Below are 22,007 nucleotides of genomic sequence, written 5' to 3'. Positions count from 1 at the left end.
TCAGCTTCAGAGCAACTTTACAACTATAAACTAATGAATCCCCACAGCCCCTTGGGAAGTTGGTGACTACCATTTATCCCCATTGTACAGGTGGGGAAATACAGGTAGAGAGGCAAAATGAGTCACTCCAGGCAACAGAGCCCAGAGCAGGGGTTCCTATTCTTGTACTAAGGCCACTTATTGGAAGACTGTCATCCCTGTATAGAAGGACTGTCAACAATGGTGGTAAGCAAGGCTATTAGAGCACTAAGCAAACTACCTGCTATTTTTGATCTCAGATTTCTACAGGTGGACAGATCATGCATCTGACTGTGCAACCATCAGTGACCCTCTGTGTCCCTTGAAGATCACATCTGAGGGCTGTCCAATGGGCTTAGTTGACTTGCATGCCATGCCACAGGTCTCGGTCTAGCAGCTGAGGCATCCTTTTAGGAAACGCATGTCCTCAGTTGCCTCTGCAGCCCAATGATTATGGGAGGCCAGCTCCACCTCTCAGCTCTGGAGGCAGATCTTCCAGGTCAGGGTTTGGACAAAGGCAGCATGTCCCCCCATTGCCCAGCCCATACCCATCTTGTGTTACTAACTACGACTCTTGCCCTGGAGACTATAACAGGTCTTAAAGTTTCCTGAATCTTTTACAAGTTAATTAAAAAGCTGCCCAGCCAAGACCCTTGGTTCCATTTCAGAAGCTGTGCAAGGAAGACGGGGCAGCTGCACTTCAAACTCCACAATATCTTCTTTTTTGCACTGGCAGAACTGGAAACTGAAATTCAAAAAGTTCTTCTCAAGGTTGTTTGTGAGTTTTGTAGCCAAGGGCTGGCTGCGGGGCTCTGATACCGCTGGTATGGGCTCCTCAGACGTTGTGCAGAAGGAAGTGAAACAGCTTTTTTTTGTCCTTCAAGTTGAGTAACAATGGCACTTTTGATTGCCTGCCAGTGGATCTGGGCAGTGAGATGAGCTGAGGGCTTATCAGGCTAATTTAATGAGTTTTGTCAGTGTCCCTTATCAGAGTTCCTGTCAAGGTATGTGCGGGGAGCTGCCTTCAGCCGAGTGCAGCAAGCAGCCAACAGATTCCCATTCCCCTTAACTCTGGTTCATTGTAAGCAGCCCACCAGCCCCTCCTTCCCTATATAGCAGGAGCTCTTCCTTAACAGTCTGCACTCACCGGATAGTTGCATTCTGTGATGTCCTCTTATCCAGTTATTTTGGGCTGCACTGTGCTTCGAGGCAGCAGTAAACACTGTGCCCAGAGTCTCTGGCTGGGACTAGACAGTGAGGAAACAAACTCTGGTTGGGTCCAGGCCACTTGGGATGCTTGGCCATACTCCTGGGAATCCAGCCCTGGTGGGAAAGCATGGATAGCAAAATGCAGGAAATGGCAGGTAAGTGAAGCAGGACTCAATTTCTCAACAGTTTGTTTTCAAATGTAAATTTGTGCATGATGGTCTTTCACTGGTTCAGGAGCTGAAACAGCTAAAATGCTCTGCCTTTTCACCAAAAGACCAGGAGCCCTTTAAGATGAGCCACTTCTAAGAGAAGACACATGGACACGCTCCCATTCACAGTTTTACTGCAGAGGGGTTCTCATAACCTAGACCACTTCACCATACTTGTCTCAGGAATCACATTATCCACTCATTCTCACCCACCCTCGCTTCCCCTCCCAGTGTGACCACACAGATCTCTTTCTCCTCCCATTCAACCTGGCACAGACCATGCCTCTGCCTTCTCTCCTGATTGTTTATCTGTCCTGAGATTACCACGGTGTTCTGCGATGTTAAGAAAGTGTGTGTGTACTTTTAGATGTCTAAAGTGGTGAGTGTACAGCCTTTTTGGGAAAGCTTCACTGAATCTCTCTGCTTCCTCTTGTTCTTCATTTCAAACCCCCTCTTCCCCCATGTTTGCTTTAAATTAGGAAAGCTTGTCCATGTCCTCAGCCAGCTCTTGGCAGAGTATAAGGCTAGGGACAGACATTACACATAAACTGGTTTAAGTGACCAGAAACTGGTTTAAATCTGTAACAGAACAGATGTTCAGAGCACATTAACCAGTTTGAAAATGCCTGAAACCAATTTGAGATAAATCTGGTTGAACGTAGTATCAGACTTAACTAATTTGGGTCAAACTGGTTTATGCAATGTCTGTCCCAGACCCCTTCTCAGTTTAAGTTAAATGAGAGCCCCCCAGCATCTTGACATGCTCTCTGGGCTGGGCGGGGCTCTCTGCTCCACAGCAGGGCTGGCCCCTTCCCTCTGCTCCCTGGCTGGAGCTCTGGCAGAGACTGCACATACAGTGGGGTCTGCCTGGCTTCCCCCTGCTCCCTCCCTCCCTCTTACCACTCTCTGCTGAAGCAGGGATTCTCTCTCTGCCTTACACAGACATCTCTCAGCATTAGGTAGCAGACCACATGCTTGCTACAGTCTGTGCTGTGGGAGACAGGACAGCGTCAGCTTAGGGCTTTTTGGAGATAATCAACAGGTAGCTAGTAACGTCCCTCCGTTCCTTCTTTGGAAAAAAAGATGTTTAAGAAGAGCTTGAACTAATAAGAGAAGCTTTTATTTTCTTAATGGGCTGATAAACACTGAGTTAGGGGTGACAAACACTGTGTTATGAACTCCCTGCTGGGTTGCTGGAGCGAGGAAACCCTCCCTAATCAGAGCACTCTGCTGGGGTGTGGTCAGCTCAGCATTGGGGAAAGGAAGAGAGGGCTATAGCACTCTCCAGCTTCTAGCCTGAGCCACTGCAGGCATGTGCCTGCATTTCTGGAATGAAAATACAATGTCTATCCACCTTCAAATTGTTTCAAGCTTTGCAGGTTAGACTAACTTGCAAAGATTGAATCAATTCAGGCTCAGGCTTTTTGAATGCTGTCCCTAGCCCAAGTGACCCATGGACCATAGTTTGGGAATCTTGTATCTCACAGGAAGCCAGGCAGGAGTTGCTGCTTGCTTAGCAGCAGGAGTTGCTGCTATGTTACCCAAATGAGCTCTGAGCAGTAACTTTGCTAATCTTGTGGTAGGCGCAGTGGCTTCTTCCTTCCATTCTATAGTGACTGTGACACTCAGGAGAGGTTCTGTATGGCCAGGTCTGGATGTCACAGGCACAGTATCATAGGCAACCTCCAAGAAAGCTCTGCTTCACCCCTAAACTGTATCCTTTGCACTTGATCTGGGAGTTCACCTTCGAGGAATAGCAGGCAGACATTACTACATGACCCCTTCACTCCTCAGCCTCATTGGACAGACTGACAAGGAACTGCACAGGGTGATAAGTATGCCTGTCAATTGGGTCAAACCCATTTCACATCAGTCAAAAAACACCTCTCTGAGAGGGGTGGCTTTTGGTCCCTATTGGCATCAGCTGGCTTTGAAAGGGGAGGTAGACATAAAAGGCCCCAGTTCCAGTAGGAGCCCCCATGTGATATCCAGTAGTCTTGTTCCAGTTTTTATCTCCACCCTTGCTCTTGTACTTAGAGAAGGTCAATGTAGCATCTTATCAGCTGGGCTGCCATCTACATGCTACCAGCTTCAAAAGGCCAGGCCATCGATCCTCTTGAATTATTGATAGAGTTAAGGCCACTTAATGCTGTGGACAATGCATAACTGCAATTTTTCTAACACAGGATAAAGGCAGGAATAAGGAGCTCAGGAGAAAGGAAGCAGTGAGTGGGTCAGTACAATAGGGAGAGGTAGGGCCGGTTGACCTCTTCACAGATGCTACATCAGCTATGGGATATCAACAAGCCAGGAGCAATTCCCCTGCCAAAGGGTATCCTTCTCCTAAACAAAGAGGGGAGTCCTCCGCAGTCTGCAGAGCATCAAGGCTTTTTCATCCCTGCAGCCTCTCTTTCTGGTCAGGAAGTCAAAGTCACAGAGAAAAAAGCAACACCAGAGGAAACAGGACCTCACCCTACTGTGGGAGGAGGAGTTCTGGCACATTGGTTCCCAGCACAGGCAAGGCTGTGAGACATCTGTATCTGTCACTGTGCTCACATGCATGTTGATGCCCTCTCTGCTTCTGCTCCTCCAGCCTACCAAAGACAGGCTGGTGGCTTTGCAGCTGAAGTTAGTGAGTTTGAATCCTAGGAAGAGATTCGGTTTGGATGTTATATGCAGAAGGGGTTGGAAAAAATGACTGTTGGCAATTGTAGCTGGAGGTGATGAACACGTGTCTGGAGAGGGGAGCAGTACATTGGGGTTGTCCCCTGACACCCACACTGTCCAAAATTGAGCATGGAAGGTGGTGGGGAGACTGAATCTAACTCTTGTTCTGCTGTTGTAGAAATGAGGGGCTGGAGGGATCACATGAGGAACAGTCTTTGTTCCACTTGAGAAGAGTCAGTGGGCAGCCACACAGCTTCTGGGACTGAATTCCTTGTGGACCCTGAGCCTGACTAGAAATTGCTGCAGAGAGCAATGTACACACTTGTGCGCTCTCATGTTCCTTTGTGCTCCTATGAGTTCCAATGTGTTCTTGAAAGGGTCAGCGTTTGGATCTTAACACAGGAGTCAGGGGAGTCTTTGCATTTTGCCTCTTGTTAGGGAGAAGCAAGAGGGAGGTGGGAGAATTGTCCTGGGAATGCCTGTGATAGAAGCGGATGAGCCAGATGCTTGGCTCATGTTATGTGTCCTGGCAAAGGACCCTGTGTGTGAGAGGGACAAGGTAGATCTCAACTCCCTGAATATGGAAATGGCCTTAATTTTCAGTGGTAAATGGTTTCATAGGTTCATTCTACCATCTGGAGATGTTGCATCCCTGGATGGTGATGTTATTTCTGCCTCTGCAGTAGATAACTGCATGGAATGGTGAACCTGATTCTGCAATAAGTTATTCCAGGGTGTAAAACAACCCATGACTAATGGTGCTTAGATTGTTAGAGCATTAGCTGTTATCTGAGAAATGAGATTAGACAGACAGGCCTCTGAAACATGCTTCTACTGCTGTTACTACGCTCGCCTTCCTACCCTTTGGTTTCTTTCACCCACTTCTGTCTTGTCTAGAAAATATGTAAATCTTTGAAGCAGGGGCTGTCTTTTGCAGTATGTCCACACAATGGGGTCTTCACCTGTTGGAGAGCTTTGGATACCATCACAGTTCAGAGAAAAATAAATAATAAAGAGCATATTTGCATAAAAATAATAGCACTGAATGGAGGAACTTATCCGAAGCAGAATTGCCAGGTGGGATGTGTAACCACAGGACTTTGCAACCACATGAGCTCAGTGAAACTGCTCTAGTTCTTCTTTTCTCCTCTCCAGTTCTTACCAGTGGCCTTCACATCTTTGTTTCTGATTAGTCCAAAAGCTCTGCTGGGCACTGCCTGGGTCTCCATTTGTTTTTGAAGCAGCAAGCATGCTCATGAAGCTCCATACCAGAAGCAATAATAGTAATCAATCAATCAATCAATCAATCAATTAATTAATTAATTAATAACCCAAATGCCAAGGAATGATAGATACTGACGCAGCAGCCCAGGACGTTTGTTTCTGGAGCCTCAAATATTCTCTGCATCTTAAACTGCTTTGTCTCTGTATCAGTTAATTAAACAAGCTTGCAGGCTACAGTATTTGTTGCAATAGCATAGCATTGTTCCAGGCAGCTTGTGGACACTAGAAACACAGTGGACATGCATGGATGTGGCCTGATTTTTCAAAAGAGCAGACTTCCTCTAGCTTCCACTGGAAACAATGAGGGCTGGGGAGGAGGCAGGGTGCAGGGCCTCTGAACAGGCAGCCAGTGGGGAGTCCAGTCTAGTTCTCTTTTGCTGTGCTAATTAACTCAGTAGCTGCTGCACTATTGAGTATTCCTGTAAAAAGGACAGTTTCAGTTTAACTCCATGTCATGCACTGAGGGCAGAGAGGGTAAGTAAGCATCTTGCTTGGTGTCATGTGGCAAGCCAAGGCCAGGAGCTCAACCTATAGCTCATGATACTAGTGATATGATTGAACACCTAAACTACGAGAAAATGCTACCACGCTTCCCCACATAGCTTTGCGTTCATTGTGGCTCTCAGGATCTCAGGCCCGAGTTTCCACTTTTCCGTTGTAGTCAAGCCATCCTTGATGGGGGCCCAGGGCAGAGCTGGGCAAACAACAGATTTCTCAGCTCAGGATCTGAACCAAAAAAATTAGGAGAAAGTGGTTTGTATTTAATTGGAAATACATATGCATACCCATACAATACAATATGATATGATGCGATGCAATTTGTTCCCAGCAAAATGAAAAAACAAAAACCACTGCATTTTGGGTCAACCCAGAATGCTTTGCTGGGCCCAGCACAAAATGTGTTGTTTCATTCTGGGAGTTATTTAGCCCTGTATTATTATTATTTTTTAATTTAAGTCGACTTTAAACCCTATTTCAGAATGACAAGTTTTTATTTGGAAAAAAGGTCAAAATGGAACATACCAGTGTTTCCAAAACAAAAAACCTTTTCGTTTTGAAAATAGTGAAATTAAACATTTCAGCATTTTGGAAATATTTTCCAGCATTTGTATTTGTGTTTGTGTGTGTGTATGTGCCGGTGTGTTTTGCCAATACTTTTCAATGAATTTTCTCCAAATTCACACCTAGTTTTGCTTCTTCTGAAACGCCACTTGTCAGTGAACGTAATGTATGTCAAATAAAAATGCCCTGCTTTCCTTCTGAGCACCTGTGGCTGGTAGCCTGTTGTTAAGGCCCGATGCCACAGGGTAGATAGTCCCTTTCTGTTGGGACTTGGCTGTAACAGTGAGAGCTGATATGTAACCAGGGTTAAAACTTCTGAACCTCAAGGACACAGGATGGGGGTGGGAGGGACAGGAGGCAGAACTGGGCAGGTGGCCTGGCCAGGACAACTAGCTTGTTGCAATAGCAGCTTGAAAACAAGACAGACAAGCTGCTGGCCCAGTCCCTGCTGATACTGATCTGGCTGAAAACAACCCAGACCTGTTTTCACAGCCTCAGCAAATAAGCAGCCTCTGGTGTATATATTTGCTGGAGATATTTGCTTCAGCATTTGTGCTTCCCTCCTGTGAGCAGGGAGCATGGTCTGTTTATGGCACAGCTCCTGGGTAACTCAATGACTTCACCATTCACTTTGCTGCTGGGAAACAGAGGTTCCCTGGATGATAAGCAGCTCTCAGAAGAAATTCCTCTCCTTGTGCGAGGGAGTGGCTGCGTTGTGCCTGCTCACTTGGCTCGCAACACGTACACACACACCCATGCTCTCCGATTCCTGGAAGCTGGCAGTACTGATCTCCTAAGGCACCAGACTGTCCCGTCCCTCTGGAATGGTCCAAACTGCAAGACCAAGACCTTTCGGAGGGGGAGGAGTCCCCAGGAAATTATGTTGGGGATCAGCGTGAACTTGTGCTGATGTGCGAACAGGTCAGTACAGCAGCTTGTGCCTTCTGTTTGCCTCCTATCATGCTTTGCATGCCTGCTCTAGTGCGTGGTGCATACCTATGAGGTTCTGCTCAGCTGAGCAAACATAGGTGGGAAGCAAAAGCTTGCAAGTATTTCTGGTAGCTGGGTGCTTGGTATGTAGGCACATGGGGGAAATGGGGCTGGGGTTTTCAGTCTGGACTTAGTGGGGTGCTGGAGTGATTGGCACAATGTAAGGACAGAATAAGTTTTTTTTCTTAGTTGTTCAGAAATCTCATAGACGTGACCATGAAAGGGGAAATGCAGAACAGCAGAGATGGCAACTGCTTAGGTTTGACTAACGTGGATTCAGTGTGGGTGAAAGGGGCCAGCATATGGCAGCCCTGACAAATTAAATCTGCTGGGTTATTATCTAGAGGATGGCCGGCAGCCGGAAAAACTCCCTGCCCCAGGCACCAATATGCCTCACTCAGCCCTGGCCCAGAGGGTGCATGGGGGGGAAGTGACTATCAGCCAGCGGTTCTCAACCTTTTTAGATTCAAGGCACCCCTGGATAGATTCGAGAGACCCCATGGAAAATGCCAACTCTTAGTTTTCACTCTTTTTATGCCTACAGAAATATAATAGAGCAGGTTTTCTGTTGCAAAGCTCAGAAAGGCCACAGCTCTGGATTTCTATTTGAAATTTCTAGATTTATATTGTGACTCATGTTTCATAGTGCTAACGTTGTGCAGCACCCTGTGGCACCCTTAAAAGGATCTCAAGGCACCCCAGCATGCTATGGCATCTTGGTTGAGTATCACTGCTCTGTGGTCTACTCAGAAGACCCCTTTCCCACTGGGAACTAGGAATGGAGGCTTCTTACATGGAAAAGGTTCCCACAAGGAAGTCTACTAGGGACCAGGAATGAAGGCCAACTTTTATGGATGAGTTGGACACGAGTCCAGCAGAGGGCAATGAAAATGGTTCAGGGGCTGGGGCACATGATTTATGAGGAGAGGCTGAGGGGACAGGGTTTATTTAGTCTGCAGAAGAGAAGACTGAGAGTGGATTTGATAGCAGCATTTAACTACCTGAAGGGTGGTTCCAAAGAGGATGGAGCTGGACTGTCCTCTGTGGTGGGAGATAATAGAACAAAGAGAAATGGTCTCAAGTTGCAGCAAGGCAAGGTTAGGTTGGATATTAGGAAAAACTCTCTCACTAGGAGGGTGGTGAAGCACTGGAATGAGTTACTTAGGCTGTGGAATCTCCATCCTTGGATGTGTTTAAGGCTCAGCTTGACAAAGCCTTGGTTGGGATGATCTAGTTGGGGATGGTCCTGCTTTGAGTAGGGCGTTGGACTAGATGACCTCCTGAGCTCCCTTCCAACCCTCATTTTCTATGATTCTGTGCTTCTATGATTCTACATTTCACAGAGCTGGCTCTCACTAGATTTCTGTTCCAGTTGAGCTCCCCAAAATCAAAGCAGCTCCAGTCATAGACTAATATATGTTTCAGCATTGTTGGTTGTAGTGGTGTTAGTCTAAGGACATAGGCAGACAAGGTTCTTTGGGTTAATGTGCTATCTTTTATTAGACCAACTAAATAGTTGGAAAAAGTGTTCTTTGCAAGCTTTCAGGCATAAACACCTTTCTTTAGGCAGACTCTCTCCAATGCCTGAAGAAGGGTGTTTGTGCCTGAAAGCTTGCAAAGAAAAAAATTTCCAACTATTTAGTTGGTCTAATAAAAGATAGCACATTAACCCAAAGAACCTTGTCTGCCCAGGCTAATATATAACAGTTTGTCTTGTACTAAGAAAAGGACTTTCCAAAATGCTCAGGACCAAATTTTCATGTGATCAGCATGCAAAACTGGGTTCAGTTTCCCAGAAGAGCTGGGGAAAGGAGGTCCTGGGCTGAGGGGAGCTGTGCAGAGATTGGATTTTTTGGTTTTCTTGCCAAACAAAAAATTGGGGCTGGGGGAATTGTTTTGGGCAGAACACAAATTCATTTAGACTTAGAAGTGCTCTTTGCTTTTTTTTTTTAAAGCAGAGCTTTAGTAAATTTTAAAGAAATCATTCTTTAAAAAAAAAACAGAATAAAATCAACAAATTGTGCTTAGAAAATGTCATACCAACATTTTTGACATTTTCATTTTTTTCAGTTTCTTTGGATAAGACCACTCACAACATGTGTTAAATGTGTTGAATAGTTTTGATCAATTCTAGTAGGCATCTTCTGGGGGGAAAATGGTCCAAAAATGTTACCCTCCTCTAAGGAGATCTTTGGAAAATTTGACCATAGCATGGCAGCATATTTCTGTTAGAGAGTTATCCCACAACCTGGATCTGTATGCACCAGATATTCCAGGGGAAGCTGAAATCCACACATGGATCTGAATTTTGTCAGTGACTCCTAGATCTTTAAGATGGGAATCCAAGTATCTTGTGCTTTCCCCGTTCTGAATTTAGGAATTTTCAATGTTTGATGCCAAACTTTGTGACTTGAACCCATTCTTAGTGCCTCTGTGTTACAGGAAGGAACAAGCTCTTTTGTTCTGAAAGGACCAGGACACTGGGCAATGCAGCATGGTTACGTCCAAGTCCACATTTCTGGTCCCTGTAGCTATACAGATTTGCAGAGATACCAGAGAAGTGAGGCTTGTCATTTGCCAGGCCAGGGCAGGAATAGGAGGTAGTGGCATAATATTTGGAAGGTTTCAAAGGAGACAAGCTAGCTGCTAAAACAAAGTGTCAGTGCGAAGTATGGTCCTAATTCATAGAATCTAGAGGCCAGGCACTGGTGGATATTAGAAGCAGAGCTGGCCCCAATTACAAGTACTACATGCTGGGGGATCACTGGGCAAAATGTACTAGTAACCCGAGGCAGTAACAGCAGCTCTTCCCGGTAGGACACAGGCACTGCTGGGCACGTGTAAATAGGCTACGCAAAGGCCAATGTCCCCTTCCGTCCCCAGTCACAGTGTTAATTATTACCCTTTATAGCTAGTATTTCAGTAATACCTGTGAGCTGGAGTCATTCTCCAGTTACGCCATTGCAGCACATTATGTGGCATATAGTGCTATGCTGCAGCTTCCCCAGGAGAAGCACAGGCCCCTCTCTGGCATGGTTAGTTGTATTTTAGCTTTGAGGAAACACCTTTAAACAAGAGCCTGCTCCTTTAATTCTCTCTTCTTGGCTTCTTGTTCCTTCCAGCTGTGTCATGCTCCCTTGCGGCGGGAAGGATATGACACAGTTATTTTAGTAGGCACCACATTTCATTTGAGCTGGTCTTCCTTTCACTCTCAGATGCCTCATAGAAAAACCACAGCAAGCAAGTTATCCCTCAGCTATGGCCAGTCAGCAAAAACCCTTCCTTAAAAGAGTACTCTTTCCACTTCTCTGAGCACATCTGGAGGTTGCCTGATAGGCTGAGACTAAACTGCACCTTTGGTGGAGAAATTTTGCAGCAACCTGCTACCTCAGTGCACCTACCCATTGAGGAGAGCCCCATGGAGCTTACCCTGTTAGTCTCAGGCCTGGGAAAGGAGACTGAACATTTTCATTACGAATTATGAACAGTTACTTCCTGGTAGTCCTACAACATGTGCTGTACAGGAGACCAGATGAGGTTATCACAGCGGTTCCTTCTCAGCGATCTGAGCTGAAAGTCCAATCTGTACCATTTGGTTGTATTTTGTGTTTATAGTGCATCTCAGGGATGTCCTCAGGAGGGGAGTGCTAATCACTGGAGGGTACAGGTCCAGCTCCTCATTTCGTGCTTCATGGCGGTGTGTCTGTACAGGTTTTGAATTACACTTCGACTCTTGGGGGGTCTGCAGCAGTGGCAGCCGGAAGGACCTGCCATTGCTGCCACATGTGCTGTTTGGAAAGACCTGGGGCTGTTCTCATCTCTTATGGGGGGGTAGGGGGGACTCTCTCATAATTTGAACCCTGTGTCTGCACTGCAGGCCACCAGTTCATCCTGGGTACCACTAGCAGCCTGGATGGAGCATGTTGTGGGTTAATTTAATTTGCTTATCAGGTGGGTTTTGAAGCCTGTTCTGAGCTGCCAGCCAGCACCAGATTGCTACTGTACAATGGGGAAAACAACACCTCCCTAATCCACAGCAGAGGTTGGGAGGATTAGTTCATCAATGGGAGGAAAGCAACCCTGGATGGAGGGAGAGAGAAAACACTAATGTAATTACCGCTGGTGAGACGTGCTTGTCAGAGTCAGGACTCCGGATGTCTCTTGCTGTTCAGGGTGGAGAAGGATGCCATTTCAGTGCGAGAAAGTGCACTGAAGCCTGACAACAGACATAGGGGGCCCAGCTGGCTGCCAGGGATGCCCAAGCAAAGGCCACAAGCAGCTTTCCCTGCCACTAGCTGAAACACAGAATGCCAGGAATGTGCAGCCTGGCATTTGAGATACAATCTGGAAAGAGAGAAAAGAACTACTGGAGTCAGAGGGCTGGCGCTGGGCAGCCCCACCGGCCTGGGAGATGGGCCCGGCCCCACCCCCGCTTTGCAAATGCAGTGCAGCGGTCAAAAGATGCATTGTGCATTGTGTGTCGAGAGACTGAGTCCCAGGGCTGATAGGACCGACACACCCTTGCAGGGCTGGGGAGTATCAGACTCACTTTCTGCCATTAGAAAGGACACCAGCCTCACGGCTGGGTGGGATGGTGGACACATGGGTTGCTGCTGTGGAGCCTTGTTGCAAAAGGACCTTTCATTATGGTGCACAGGTAAGTGATTGGCAGGGGTCCCAGCCTCCCTATTTGTCCTAGTCAGCGGGATGAAGCTGAGCTGTGAGTCTTTCACAGTGAGAAGAACCCGGATGGACATCTGTCTCATGAATCTTGCATCTGGGCAGTGGGTTGGACTAGATGCCCACAGACAGAGGTCTCTTCTAGCCCTGTGATTCTCTGCTTCGCTAAGCTTTGCTGGGAAAGGTCCGAGTGGTCAAGGCTGATTCAGTTTGGCTGCTCATCACTCACATGGAGATGTGTGTTGTTATTTTTCTGCAGCCTCTCCTTCTCTCACCAGTGACTTGCAAGTGCCACTTGGCTCTCAGCTGCAGCTTCTGGGCATACTCCAGAAACCAGTTACTGGGACAGGCAGGTGAGGGAAGGATTCACTGAATCAGCTCGGTGGAGCTGTCTTCCAGTTCCCTACAGGAGCCTCCCTGCCTCTATCCCCGTTCCTGTCCAGGGGCTCCTTACAGCTATAGCAGAGCTCACAGAAGGCCTTATCTGACAGCTCATAATTTTAGGCCCTCATGCACATAGCAGGCCTCTTTATCTTGGTGCAATCAAGCCTGGTGCCCTGACTGGGCAAAACCACCTCTCTGGAGGAAAGAGATGGGCACCGACCAGCATGAACAGGGGCCCCATGCTGTCATGGGGGGCTCGCTTTCCCTTCTGTGAGTTCCCTGCTCCTCTTCACTCTGGGTTCTCTCTCACTCCACAAACAAGGAGGCAGAGGGCCAGATCCTGATGCCAATTATATCAGCATAAATCTGGAGTACACTCTGGAGCAGAGGAGTCACTGAATTTCCACTGCTGCAGCTGAGCTGGAAATCCAGCATGCCATTCCCTAGGTAGGACCTGTTGCTGGCCAGGGCACAAGCTCTGTGCTGGGCTTTGTACAGGAGAGCTGCTGTTAGCAGTTACAGGATATTTCGGCAGCAAGGTCCCAATGAGTCACGGGCTTGAACTGCAATGAGACCCGACAGGCAGTTTCAATTCATTTATCAACATGCTCTGAATTCCCCTTTTGAGCTGGCAGGAACAAAATTAAACGCAAAACAAATGAGCGCTGGAGAAGCAAGCCCATTCCTCCGCTCATCCGCACGCTGCCGCAGAGCCTGTTGGAGATGAATGTCCCCAGTGATATCCCTCAAGAGCGCTTTGTCAGACAGCGGCGACAGCAGTGTGAGCAGGGCCATTACTTGCACCGCAACACAAATGATTTCCTCTGTTATCGCTGTTGCTATTGTTGCTGAATTGGAATGAGACCCTGTGGGGACCCAGGGCTAAGAGGACCCTGCTTGGTTTCTAATCAGCTTGGCCTGCACCATGTCTTCTTCAGGTGAAGAGCAGGATTCCTGCTGTTCTGCTGCACCTGAGCTCCTGCCCAGCTGGGCCAGTCTGCAGAACTACACAGCTGAGCCCCAAGGAAGATGTTTTCAGGAGGAGACCATGGCATCAGGTATTTGAGCATGCAGGGAAGGAAAACACCCTGCTCAGTCTGAAACACATGAGTACTTTCCTGAGAGCAACATTCTGCCTCCTTTAGGCTGCTGGCCAGACATGCGTGAACAGGGATGGGATGAGACAGGGCAAGTCATGCAGTTGCCTGGAGTCTGAAGCTTGCCAGGGGACCCTGTTGCATTACAGTTCTGCATTTGTCTGGTTCTGTAGCAAAGGACAGGGGCCCAAAATGAAACTTTTATATGGAGTCCTTGGAAAGCAGACCCTCCTTGCTAGAACTATCATACCAGCAAGAAGGATGGAACGAGGAAAGAACAGATGAGGCAGGGAAAGGGGGAGTAGTCTTGTTGAATAAATACTAGCCAAGCCCTGGTCTAGGAAGTAGGATCTAGCAGACAGGACTATACTGATGGTCTGGAGAATTCATTCTAGTTTAGGCTCTGCCACTGACTCCCTTCATGGCACTGGGCTAGTCACTTCACCTGTCACTGTACCCATGCCTCTGTGCAATGGGGATATAGTTACTGACAGGCCTTCATAAAGCATACTGAAAGATAAAGTGAAATAAAAACATTGAGAGGCTTTTCTTTGTAAGCAAAGCCCACTAATGAGAAGCCTCAGGCTTGCATTTTTCTATTGCTAGCTATAACTATGGTTTAAAAGTCTGTGTGCAAATTGCAGTTTAGTTTACAGGCTAGAAAAGCTGACTGAATAAAAAGAACATTAACGTACAGCTACAGTCAGAAAAGTGACTTATAAAAGCCATTGCATTGTTCCAGCCTCAGATCTCTCGGTGCTTGTATGTCTTACAAGCCTTGTCTGATTACTGACAAGAATTGGTTTTTAATCCTGTTACCCTGAAGAGCCAATACAGCTGTGGAAGAGCAAGCTGGAGTTCACTGTGCCTCAGGCATCATTAACATAATTGCCAGCTAGAGTTCCAATTCCAGGATCTTTTATGGCAATGGTTGATGGTGTGTGAAGCAGAAAGGATGCAGCCTGGTTTTCAGAAACTGGCCTGAGCTGGCAGTTAGGAAAATCTCATTTCCACTGGCAAACTGATGAGCAAAGAGTTATGCAAATTATTCAATTTCCTGGACTGAAGAAGGGTAATAATTATAAAACTTGCCTCAAATGTGCCTTTTCTAGACTTTTACTGCCCAGTGCAGCACGTTAAAGGTCTGAAAGCAAGAGGGAGACTTCTCCGCAGCTCAGGGCTACCTTGGCATAGTGTCATAGCCAGACAGTCATTAAGAGGCATCCTGTGGGGCTTATAGTTAGATCTTCATAATATCATTGATCTCTCCCTCCTCTGCTTATGATTTAAGGTAACATCAATGATTAAGGTGATACACTTCTATTGGGATCTGTCAAAGCACAACATTTGTTTTAAGGGGCTGTTGTAAGGGTAGAATATGCTGTTATCTCCTCCATAAGCATTGACTACAGCTCTCTGCCTCCATGATGGCTTGGTAGGTAACCCTAGGGAGCCGGAGCCAGGAGATCAGCCTGCACAGTTAGCAGAGGGCACTCTGGAGACCAAGTCTGTGTCACTGGCTGTAGGAGAAGGGTTCCCCACTGGTAAGATACTGCCTTGTCAGCTGCTGGGGTTTGTAATGCTTGTAGATAGCAAAGAAGCTATGATTCAATGGTTCACTCCCTGGCTGAAGGTCCCCAGATGGATATTCTCATCCATCACATGTATTTCTTGGCTTTACTCTTAGTTTCCAAGGAGAAGAAGCTGGTGTAAGCACTAGACTGACTCAAGTTATTTTAGCAACGTAGCAAATGAGGGGTAGGTGTAAGGATGGGGCTTGGCAAAGCAAACTGTGTGCCAGTGGGTTCATACATTAGGTGTTACAGCAGGACATATTAAGGATGGCCAGAGGGAGTCTCCAGGTCCCCATACCACAATACCATACTTGCTTTCTTCAGGGCCTAATCTCCCCTCACAGCATGTCAGGAATTCCCAGTGGCCTATTGGCAGTTGGTAGAAGTGAGACTCCAGGAGCAGCAGATGGAGCAAACCATAGCAACCTGCCCCCACATGGGCCTGACCCCGCACCCAGTGTGTTGGGGTCTCAAGTTCTGCACCACACATCTAGCTGTGTCCCAGAGCTCGACCAGTGCAGATCACGACTAAGATGCATGGCCCTTATGTTCTCATGCTGGAGCCCATCCTCTGCAGAGTCTGGCTATCAGGCTGCTTCATACAGAGCCATGAGTTTGCATGTGGAACACCCTTCTGTCAGCAGCAGCCTACCACACTCATCTTGCTTGTTGCATAGCTCAACCCCATTCGAGGTTAATGCGTGAACTAAACCTGGGGGAGGAGGGTGTTCAAGCTGGGGAGAAGTAGGGACAAATTTTGTATATAACAGCTTCTATCCCTTAACCACACATGTTTCATTTTAAAGAAATTTCGCTCTCCTTCTCTGTTGAGAGTCACTCTTCTCAGGGCGTCAATTCCCAGCTGCAGGAAGCAGCAAGGAAGAAGCTGTGGGCCCTGGAAAACGACGAGAAGGATGTCTGTGCTCTGTTCAAGGTGAGAGTTACAGGCACAGGTATGCCAGAGAGATGGGAAAGGTGAGCTGCTTACATACACCTCATTGGGGTTGGTTTTACAGTGTGACTTCCACAGACCAGACAGAGGCATCTGAATCATCCAGGCTCCTACCACCAACAGTGTATGTCACCACAGCATCCTCTGTAAGGTGTTCACATAACTAGGATAGCAGGGAAAGGGACATAATAATCCAATATGCCCAAAGCATATCTTCCTATCGGGAAGGGAAAATGAACGGGAGCTCTGTGAAATCTTCAAGGGACCTTGCGTTGGAGGTCTGGGTTACCTGGGAAGCACTTAGATAACACACTAGTGTGAATTGGAGGAGCCAAAGCAAGATAGGGTTTTCAGAAGAGTCTAAGGGCATTAGGTGCTCAACTCGCACTGGAAGTCAGCCTAGACAGGCAGACAGACAGATAACGAACCACTTTGGAGACAGGACAATTTCCTTTCATTTTGTTTCAGCTGAGATTCACAGACGCTGTTAGGATGTTGTAAAATACCATGTAGTAATTCACTGGCTTGGGTTTTCCTTCCACACTGGCTCTTCACATGTAAGGGCTCTTTGTGGATTCCTTAATACTGGTCTCAGCCTCTCTGTATCTAGAAACCTGGCAGAGTATGTGAATACTGCTGCTGGGGACATCAGTTTTATTGTATGGAGGAGAGATCCTGCTCTCGAAGTCAGATGATCCCTTGGGTTCAAGCCCCTGAGTTCTGGTTAGGATATTGCCTCTGCTGTTATTAAGCATTTCCCGCTCGCTATTGAACAACGCAGATTCCCAGGATTTCATAAGCAGAATTTCACTGGCCTGCACGATAAGGAGAGGAAAAGATTTTGTGGGGAGAGTCAGTTCTCTCCCACTCACTCTTCTGTGTCAGAGCATCTGCAGCTCAGAGGAAGAACTGCAGAGGCTCAGTGCTTCCTTGCTGAGGGAGCCAACAGTTATGATCTCTGGCAAGTAACAAAGCTCTGTAGTCCTCCAGGACATGGATTCAGAGCTCCAGCCTGGAGTACACCAGAATCCAGGGTCCATAGCCTGGTGCCAGGCCCTTCCATTATAACAAGTGGAGTGTTGCATGTACCACTTTTTGTATTCCCTCTCACAACATAGCAGCTGGAGTGACCGAGGACCCCAGGACCTTCTCACATGTTGGCCCTTTCTTTGGTTTCCAGGAGCTGTCAGCCAGGTTGGTCTGCATCCAGGCTCAGGAGGATCGGTTCCTTCTCACCTTTAAGACTACAGAAGAAATCTGGAAATTTTCCACATACCTGGCTTTAGGTAGACTATCCACCACCTCAGATGGGCATGGGGGCATTGGGAATGAGAGGGCAAATCAGATGCTCCATGCCACAGAATACCTAGAATTAGGTATTTAGCCACACTAGCAATATAACTGACTATTGGGATATTAAAGTTAATGAGAGCAGTAGGGCTGATGGCTCAAGAGCAATATTTGGCATGGTGCCCAGCCATATTCATGGCACTGTCTTCTAGCTCAGTGTGACAGACACAGAGGACGCTCTACTAACTTCTCCAAGGCAAGCTGCTGATTAAGGATCAGCACCAAAGTGGTCACTGTCCAACTGTAGGATTGCAAAAGCTGATCTGGATGGTGCTGCAGGCACAAATGCTTTGTCCTTTGCTGGGGAGGGAGCATGTGGAAAAGGAAGAATTTTAGACCATGTATTTTTCTTACTTTATTAGGCCATGTGGCTTGCTGTTTGGAACAGCTTCTCTTCGACCAAGTGTACTGGCTGAATTATGCTCTGGTGGAGGACACCAAGATCAGTGTTACTGTCAATGAAGATCGCCTGGCTACCATATATCTGGGTCTGCTTATCCAGGAAGGTTAGAAGCAAGTGCCCATCTCGGGATCTTCTCTAAATCATCCCAGCAGGATTTCAGGTTGAGCTGGTCCATAACTTACATTGGTAATGGCTTCCTTGTTTCAATCTGCAGGTAACTTCTTTTCCAGAGCAGTGTTGAATGTTCTTCAGCCTGTGGAGGAGGGAGAGGGAGGCTTCAGGTTCTGCAAAAATGAGCTACTTCACGTGAGGGACATCGGAGAAGAGTCAAGATGGGAAGGGATGTCCTTGTTGACAGGTCAGCGAGGCCTCGTACCCGTGGCAGCCATAGAGCCTCTGCCCCATCCATTTTACCAGTAAGTAGATGGAGAGTGGTGTGCATTACACAACTAACATTTGTTCCTCGCCTGGAACATTCAGGTTCAGAGCAGCACCAAATCCCGGATGAGGAACTGCTGTCCCTATGGATGGTTGTAGGGGCTGCCCTTTGTATCTGAACAGCGGAGGCCTGGAATTCCAGCAAGTTGTAAGACTATACCATATATACCGCAATGAAGGTGAAAAACCAATTCTTGTTCTATTCCCAGAATAGGTCAAGGATTTAATTCTGATCTCACTCTGGTTTTATACTGATTTAATCCTCTGACTTCAATGGGATTACTTAGGGGCGGGCAAAATCCAATTCGCAGGCCGGATTGGGTCTGCAGTAGACTCCATTTCCCAGCAGCCCCTGTCTGCATTGCTGTAACCAGTTTCCATGGAGGCCTGAGGAATGGTGGAGCTGTGACAGTGTGGGGCCAGGGTTTCCATGGAGACAGGCCCCAGCAGCACTGGCCGGGTGTGCAGCTAGCAGGGAGCGGCTCCGGGGCCAGGATGTTGTGGTGGTGACAGTGTAGTCCAGAGCCAGGGCACAGCTACAGTCTGCTGCCCATGTGCCCCGGGCAGGGGCATGTAGGCAGTGGATCCTGGCCCCAGACCACACTGTCACCACCGCAAGATCCTGGCCCCAGCCCTGGAGCAACTCCCTGCCCAGCCACGCACCCTACCAGTGCTGCTGGGGCTGGTGTCCATGGAAACTCTAGCCGCATGCTGTCGTGGCCCTGCCGTTCCTGGAGTCTTCAGGGAAACCGGCTGCAGCAATGTGGGCAGGGGCTGCTGGGAAATGGAGTCTGGCTACCAGCTGCATCTGCCATTTTGCCTGCCCCTGGTTTACACTGATGTAACTGGAAGGGGAATCTTAGCCCAAGACTTACAGAAAGCCGAAGGCTGGTCCAGTGATGCTGATGAGGAATTATAGTTCTTCAGGTCAGATACTTAGATCAGCCATGGTGACAAGAACATCAATCATATTTCTTACTGAATTCACCAGTGAAACTTCCTTTCACACCCTGTGAGGTTCATCATGTTTTTAAGGGAGTGGAATTTGATGAGATACCCAAGGGATATTCAGATACCCGTGTGCCCAGTGAGCAAGAGCTCAGTGCCCAAAATGGTTCTAATGCACATTTGAGCTTCCCCGATCTGACTGATGCCCTGGGGTATTGATACTTTTCAACTGAACAGATCTTTGACCATATTAATGCATTTACACATGGCTTCTCCTTTGCAGGTGGTTTCTGAAGAAGTATCCAGTGAGCTTCAACGTCTCCAAAGAAATTAGTAGTCCAGCTGCTCAGCCAGTTGGTAAGTGTCAGTGGTGTAACAGTCTGGACTTTCTAGAGCAAGGCCACAACTCTTACAAATCCATGGAAAGAGCTATCCAGATGCTTAAGGCACTTCCCTCTTGCTGTATATAAAGCACTTGATTTAGAATCAAAGAATCATAGAAAAGCAGGACTGAAAGCGACCTTTAGAGGTCATCTAGTCCAACCCTCTGCTTGAAGTAGGATCCTCCCAAGTGGCATCTTCAGACCCTCTGGAATCATTTATACCCCTCTTGGGGTCTTGAGGCACCAGGCACAGTGAAAGCCCAACTCGGAGTACAAAAAGTTGCCAGCACCTTGCATCATCCTCTTTTTATTTTCCTCTCTGCATTCTTTTCCCCTATTTCCTCTTCTCTCTGGTGCCTGTCTCCTTTGATCCTTTAGGGCCTGCATTTCAAACAATTAGACACACACAAGTGAACATGCCATTGCATGCCGAGCTGGTGCTGGCAGTCTCTGCAACCCTACACATTAACTGGGTAAGCGTGTGTGCAGTAGGCCGTCCTGCATATTGGCCGGTTGGGGATGGAAGGTAACTGCACGTACAAATTAGACACACAATGGTGGGTGCAATTATATGCCTGACTGCAAATCAAGCCATTAAAGATTCATTGGCATCTCTGGCAAACTCTGAGTGGTGTATGGAGAAGCAGTTCTGTCCTGTGGTAGAGAGACCCAGGTATTTAAATTTTTCTCATGCTTAATTATCAGAGGGTTTTTTGAGGGATTTCAGTCTTTGTCCATGAGGAGCCTCATTTGTTTCTGCTGCTTATTTCACCTTCCTGATATCACGGTCATCTAGTCTGTGAGGACATCACACAGAGGAGTGTGGTTCCATGTGAACAGCAAGTAACAGGAGAAACTCTCCAAGGGATGAATCCTCTTTTCATGCTAAAACCATCAACACTTACTGGCTGCCCCACTTCCAGCCAGGGAAGATTTGGTCATACTTAAAAGGCCCAGTGCATTGAAATCAGGATGTTTCCCTTTGCTTCTCAGGAAAGGGTAGGTGCACAGCCATAGAGGATTACCGAGGCAGAGGATGGGATGAACTGAGCTTCTCCAAAGGAGACAGCATAGAGATCGTTGGCTTTCTTATACCAGGACTGAAGTGGTTTGTGGGAAGATCCCTGAGCCTGGGGATGACTGGCTTTGTCCAAACCAAATGCATAGACCCCAAGACATATGAACCTCTGTAAGTACATTGCCGTACTCCAGGCAAGCTCCTGTGAAGGGGAGAGGGAAGGGCAGGCTTGGAGTCCGTTTCTGGCATGTGAACGAATCCAGGTTTTTGCGCACGGAGATCACGCTGCAATTCCAGGCTCTCTCTGCAACCAGCCGACTGATGGATTCTCTGCCTAAAGCAGGCTTAGCTGTCAGTTTTTACTCATCCTATGTATTTTGCAGACTGGAAATTACTGCCCATAAGAACAGACACAGCACCCTGCCGGGGTTCATTTTACTGTAAGGCTTGTGTGCTCAGTGTGTCTATGTCACAGAGCAGCTGGCTTATCCCTCCCATTTTAGTTTTAAACATTCACTGGCTACATGGTGTTGTTCAGGAGGCTGCAGACCCCCAGCTGGTGAGGCACAGTGTGCCTGAGAGGAGCTAGTACAAAACAGCACCATCAGAAAGACAGGGCAAGAGCCACTGGATGATACAGGAGGTGACTCATACTGTGAAGCCCTAATTGTTGTTTCAGTTGTCAAGCTGGTACTACAGGTCCCAAGTAGGTGCACATCCTCTGGTGGTGCCAGAACCTAGTTTTGTGGGGGTTTTCATAGGTTTTCTAGTACCTCAGTTGGCCTTTTCTGGGCCAAAGCAACTCAAGGTCTTGTTGCTTCGGGGACTTTCCTTCCTGAGGTGAAAATACTGTGACAGAGCTGTGTTGGGTGGGTAGCAGGAGTGTCTACCCACAGCAGGATTCTGGCCATGTGGGGTTAGGAGCCTGGAAGACCAGTGCCTTGTCACAAGACAGCTGTTTTGGGGTGGGGAAATACAAGCTGCACTGACTGACGTCTGCTGGTGCATGCCGCAACACAGGGGAAAGGGGCTGGAGTTTCTCAGTGAAGAAGAGCAACGGTCCCTCCTGCGCCTCCCGTGCAACGGCAGCGAGCAGCACTACACTCACGTCCTCAGCGACCTAGCGCACACCGACATCACCTCCGTGTACAGGCTGGGTGAGTGTCTCTGCCCCTCTCTGCTCCTTGGGGCAGCTGCCTCTTCAAATGGAGCCCCATCCAGGCACCTCTAGGGAGTTCCCTGTCTTGTTCAAGTTTGCTGATGACACTAAGATGTGGGGGGATGTGGGCACAATAGAGGGGTGCAACAGGCTACAGTTGGACCTAGATAGGTTACAAGGAT

General features: G+C 47.7%; 1 protein-coding gene across 7 annotated transcripts in view; it reads left to right on the top strand.

Moving 5' to 3' along the window:
* Positions 1-1,158: 1,158 nt before the first annotated feature.
* Positions 1,159-22,007, top strand: part of SH3TC2 (SH3 domain and tetratricopeptide repeats 2) — a 35,221-nt gene continuing 14,372 nt past the window's right edge. Inside the window, exons 1-10 of one of the 7 annotated variants that reach the window (XM_019506427.1) lie at positions 1,271-1,382; positions 13,442-13,561; positions 15,040-15,144; positions 15,981-16,108; positions 17,307-17,412; positions 17,839-17,982; positions 18,094-18,295; positions 19,549-19,622; positions 20,642-20,837; positions 21,687-21,823. In XM_019506427.1, the coding sequence (XP_019361972.1) occupies positions 1,355-1,382; positions 13,442-13,561; positions 15,040-15,144; positions 15,981-16,108; positions 17,307-17,412; positions 17,839-17,982; positions 18,094-18,295; positions 19,549-19,622; positions 20,642-20,837; positions 21,687-21,823 (1,240 nt within the window). In that variant the 5' untranslated portion in view covers positions 1,271-1,354. Of the gene's footprint in view, positions 1,383-6,873; positions 7,371-13,441; positions 13,562-15,039; positions 15,145-15,980; positions 16,109-17,306; positions 17,413-17,838; positions 17,983-18,093; positions 18,296-19,548; positions 19,623-20,641; positions 20,838-21,686; positions 21,824-22,007 lie in introns of those variants that run through there. The other 6 variants (XM_019506432.1, XM_019506426.1, XM_019506429.1 and 3 more) reach the window with 6 other exon arrangements.

This window comes from Gavialis gangeticus, unplaced genomic scaffold (genome assembly GCF_001723915.1).
Source record: "Gavialis gangeticus isolate Ggan-Ray unplaced genomic scaffold, GavGan_comp1, whole genome shotgun sequence".
Classification (NCBI taxonomy): domain Eukaryota; kingdom Metazoa; phylum Chordata; order Crocodylia; family Gavialidae; genus Gavialis; species Gavialis gangeticus.
This window is presented reverse-complemented; position numbering and strand designations above follow the sequence as displayed.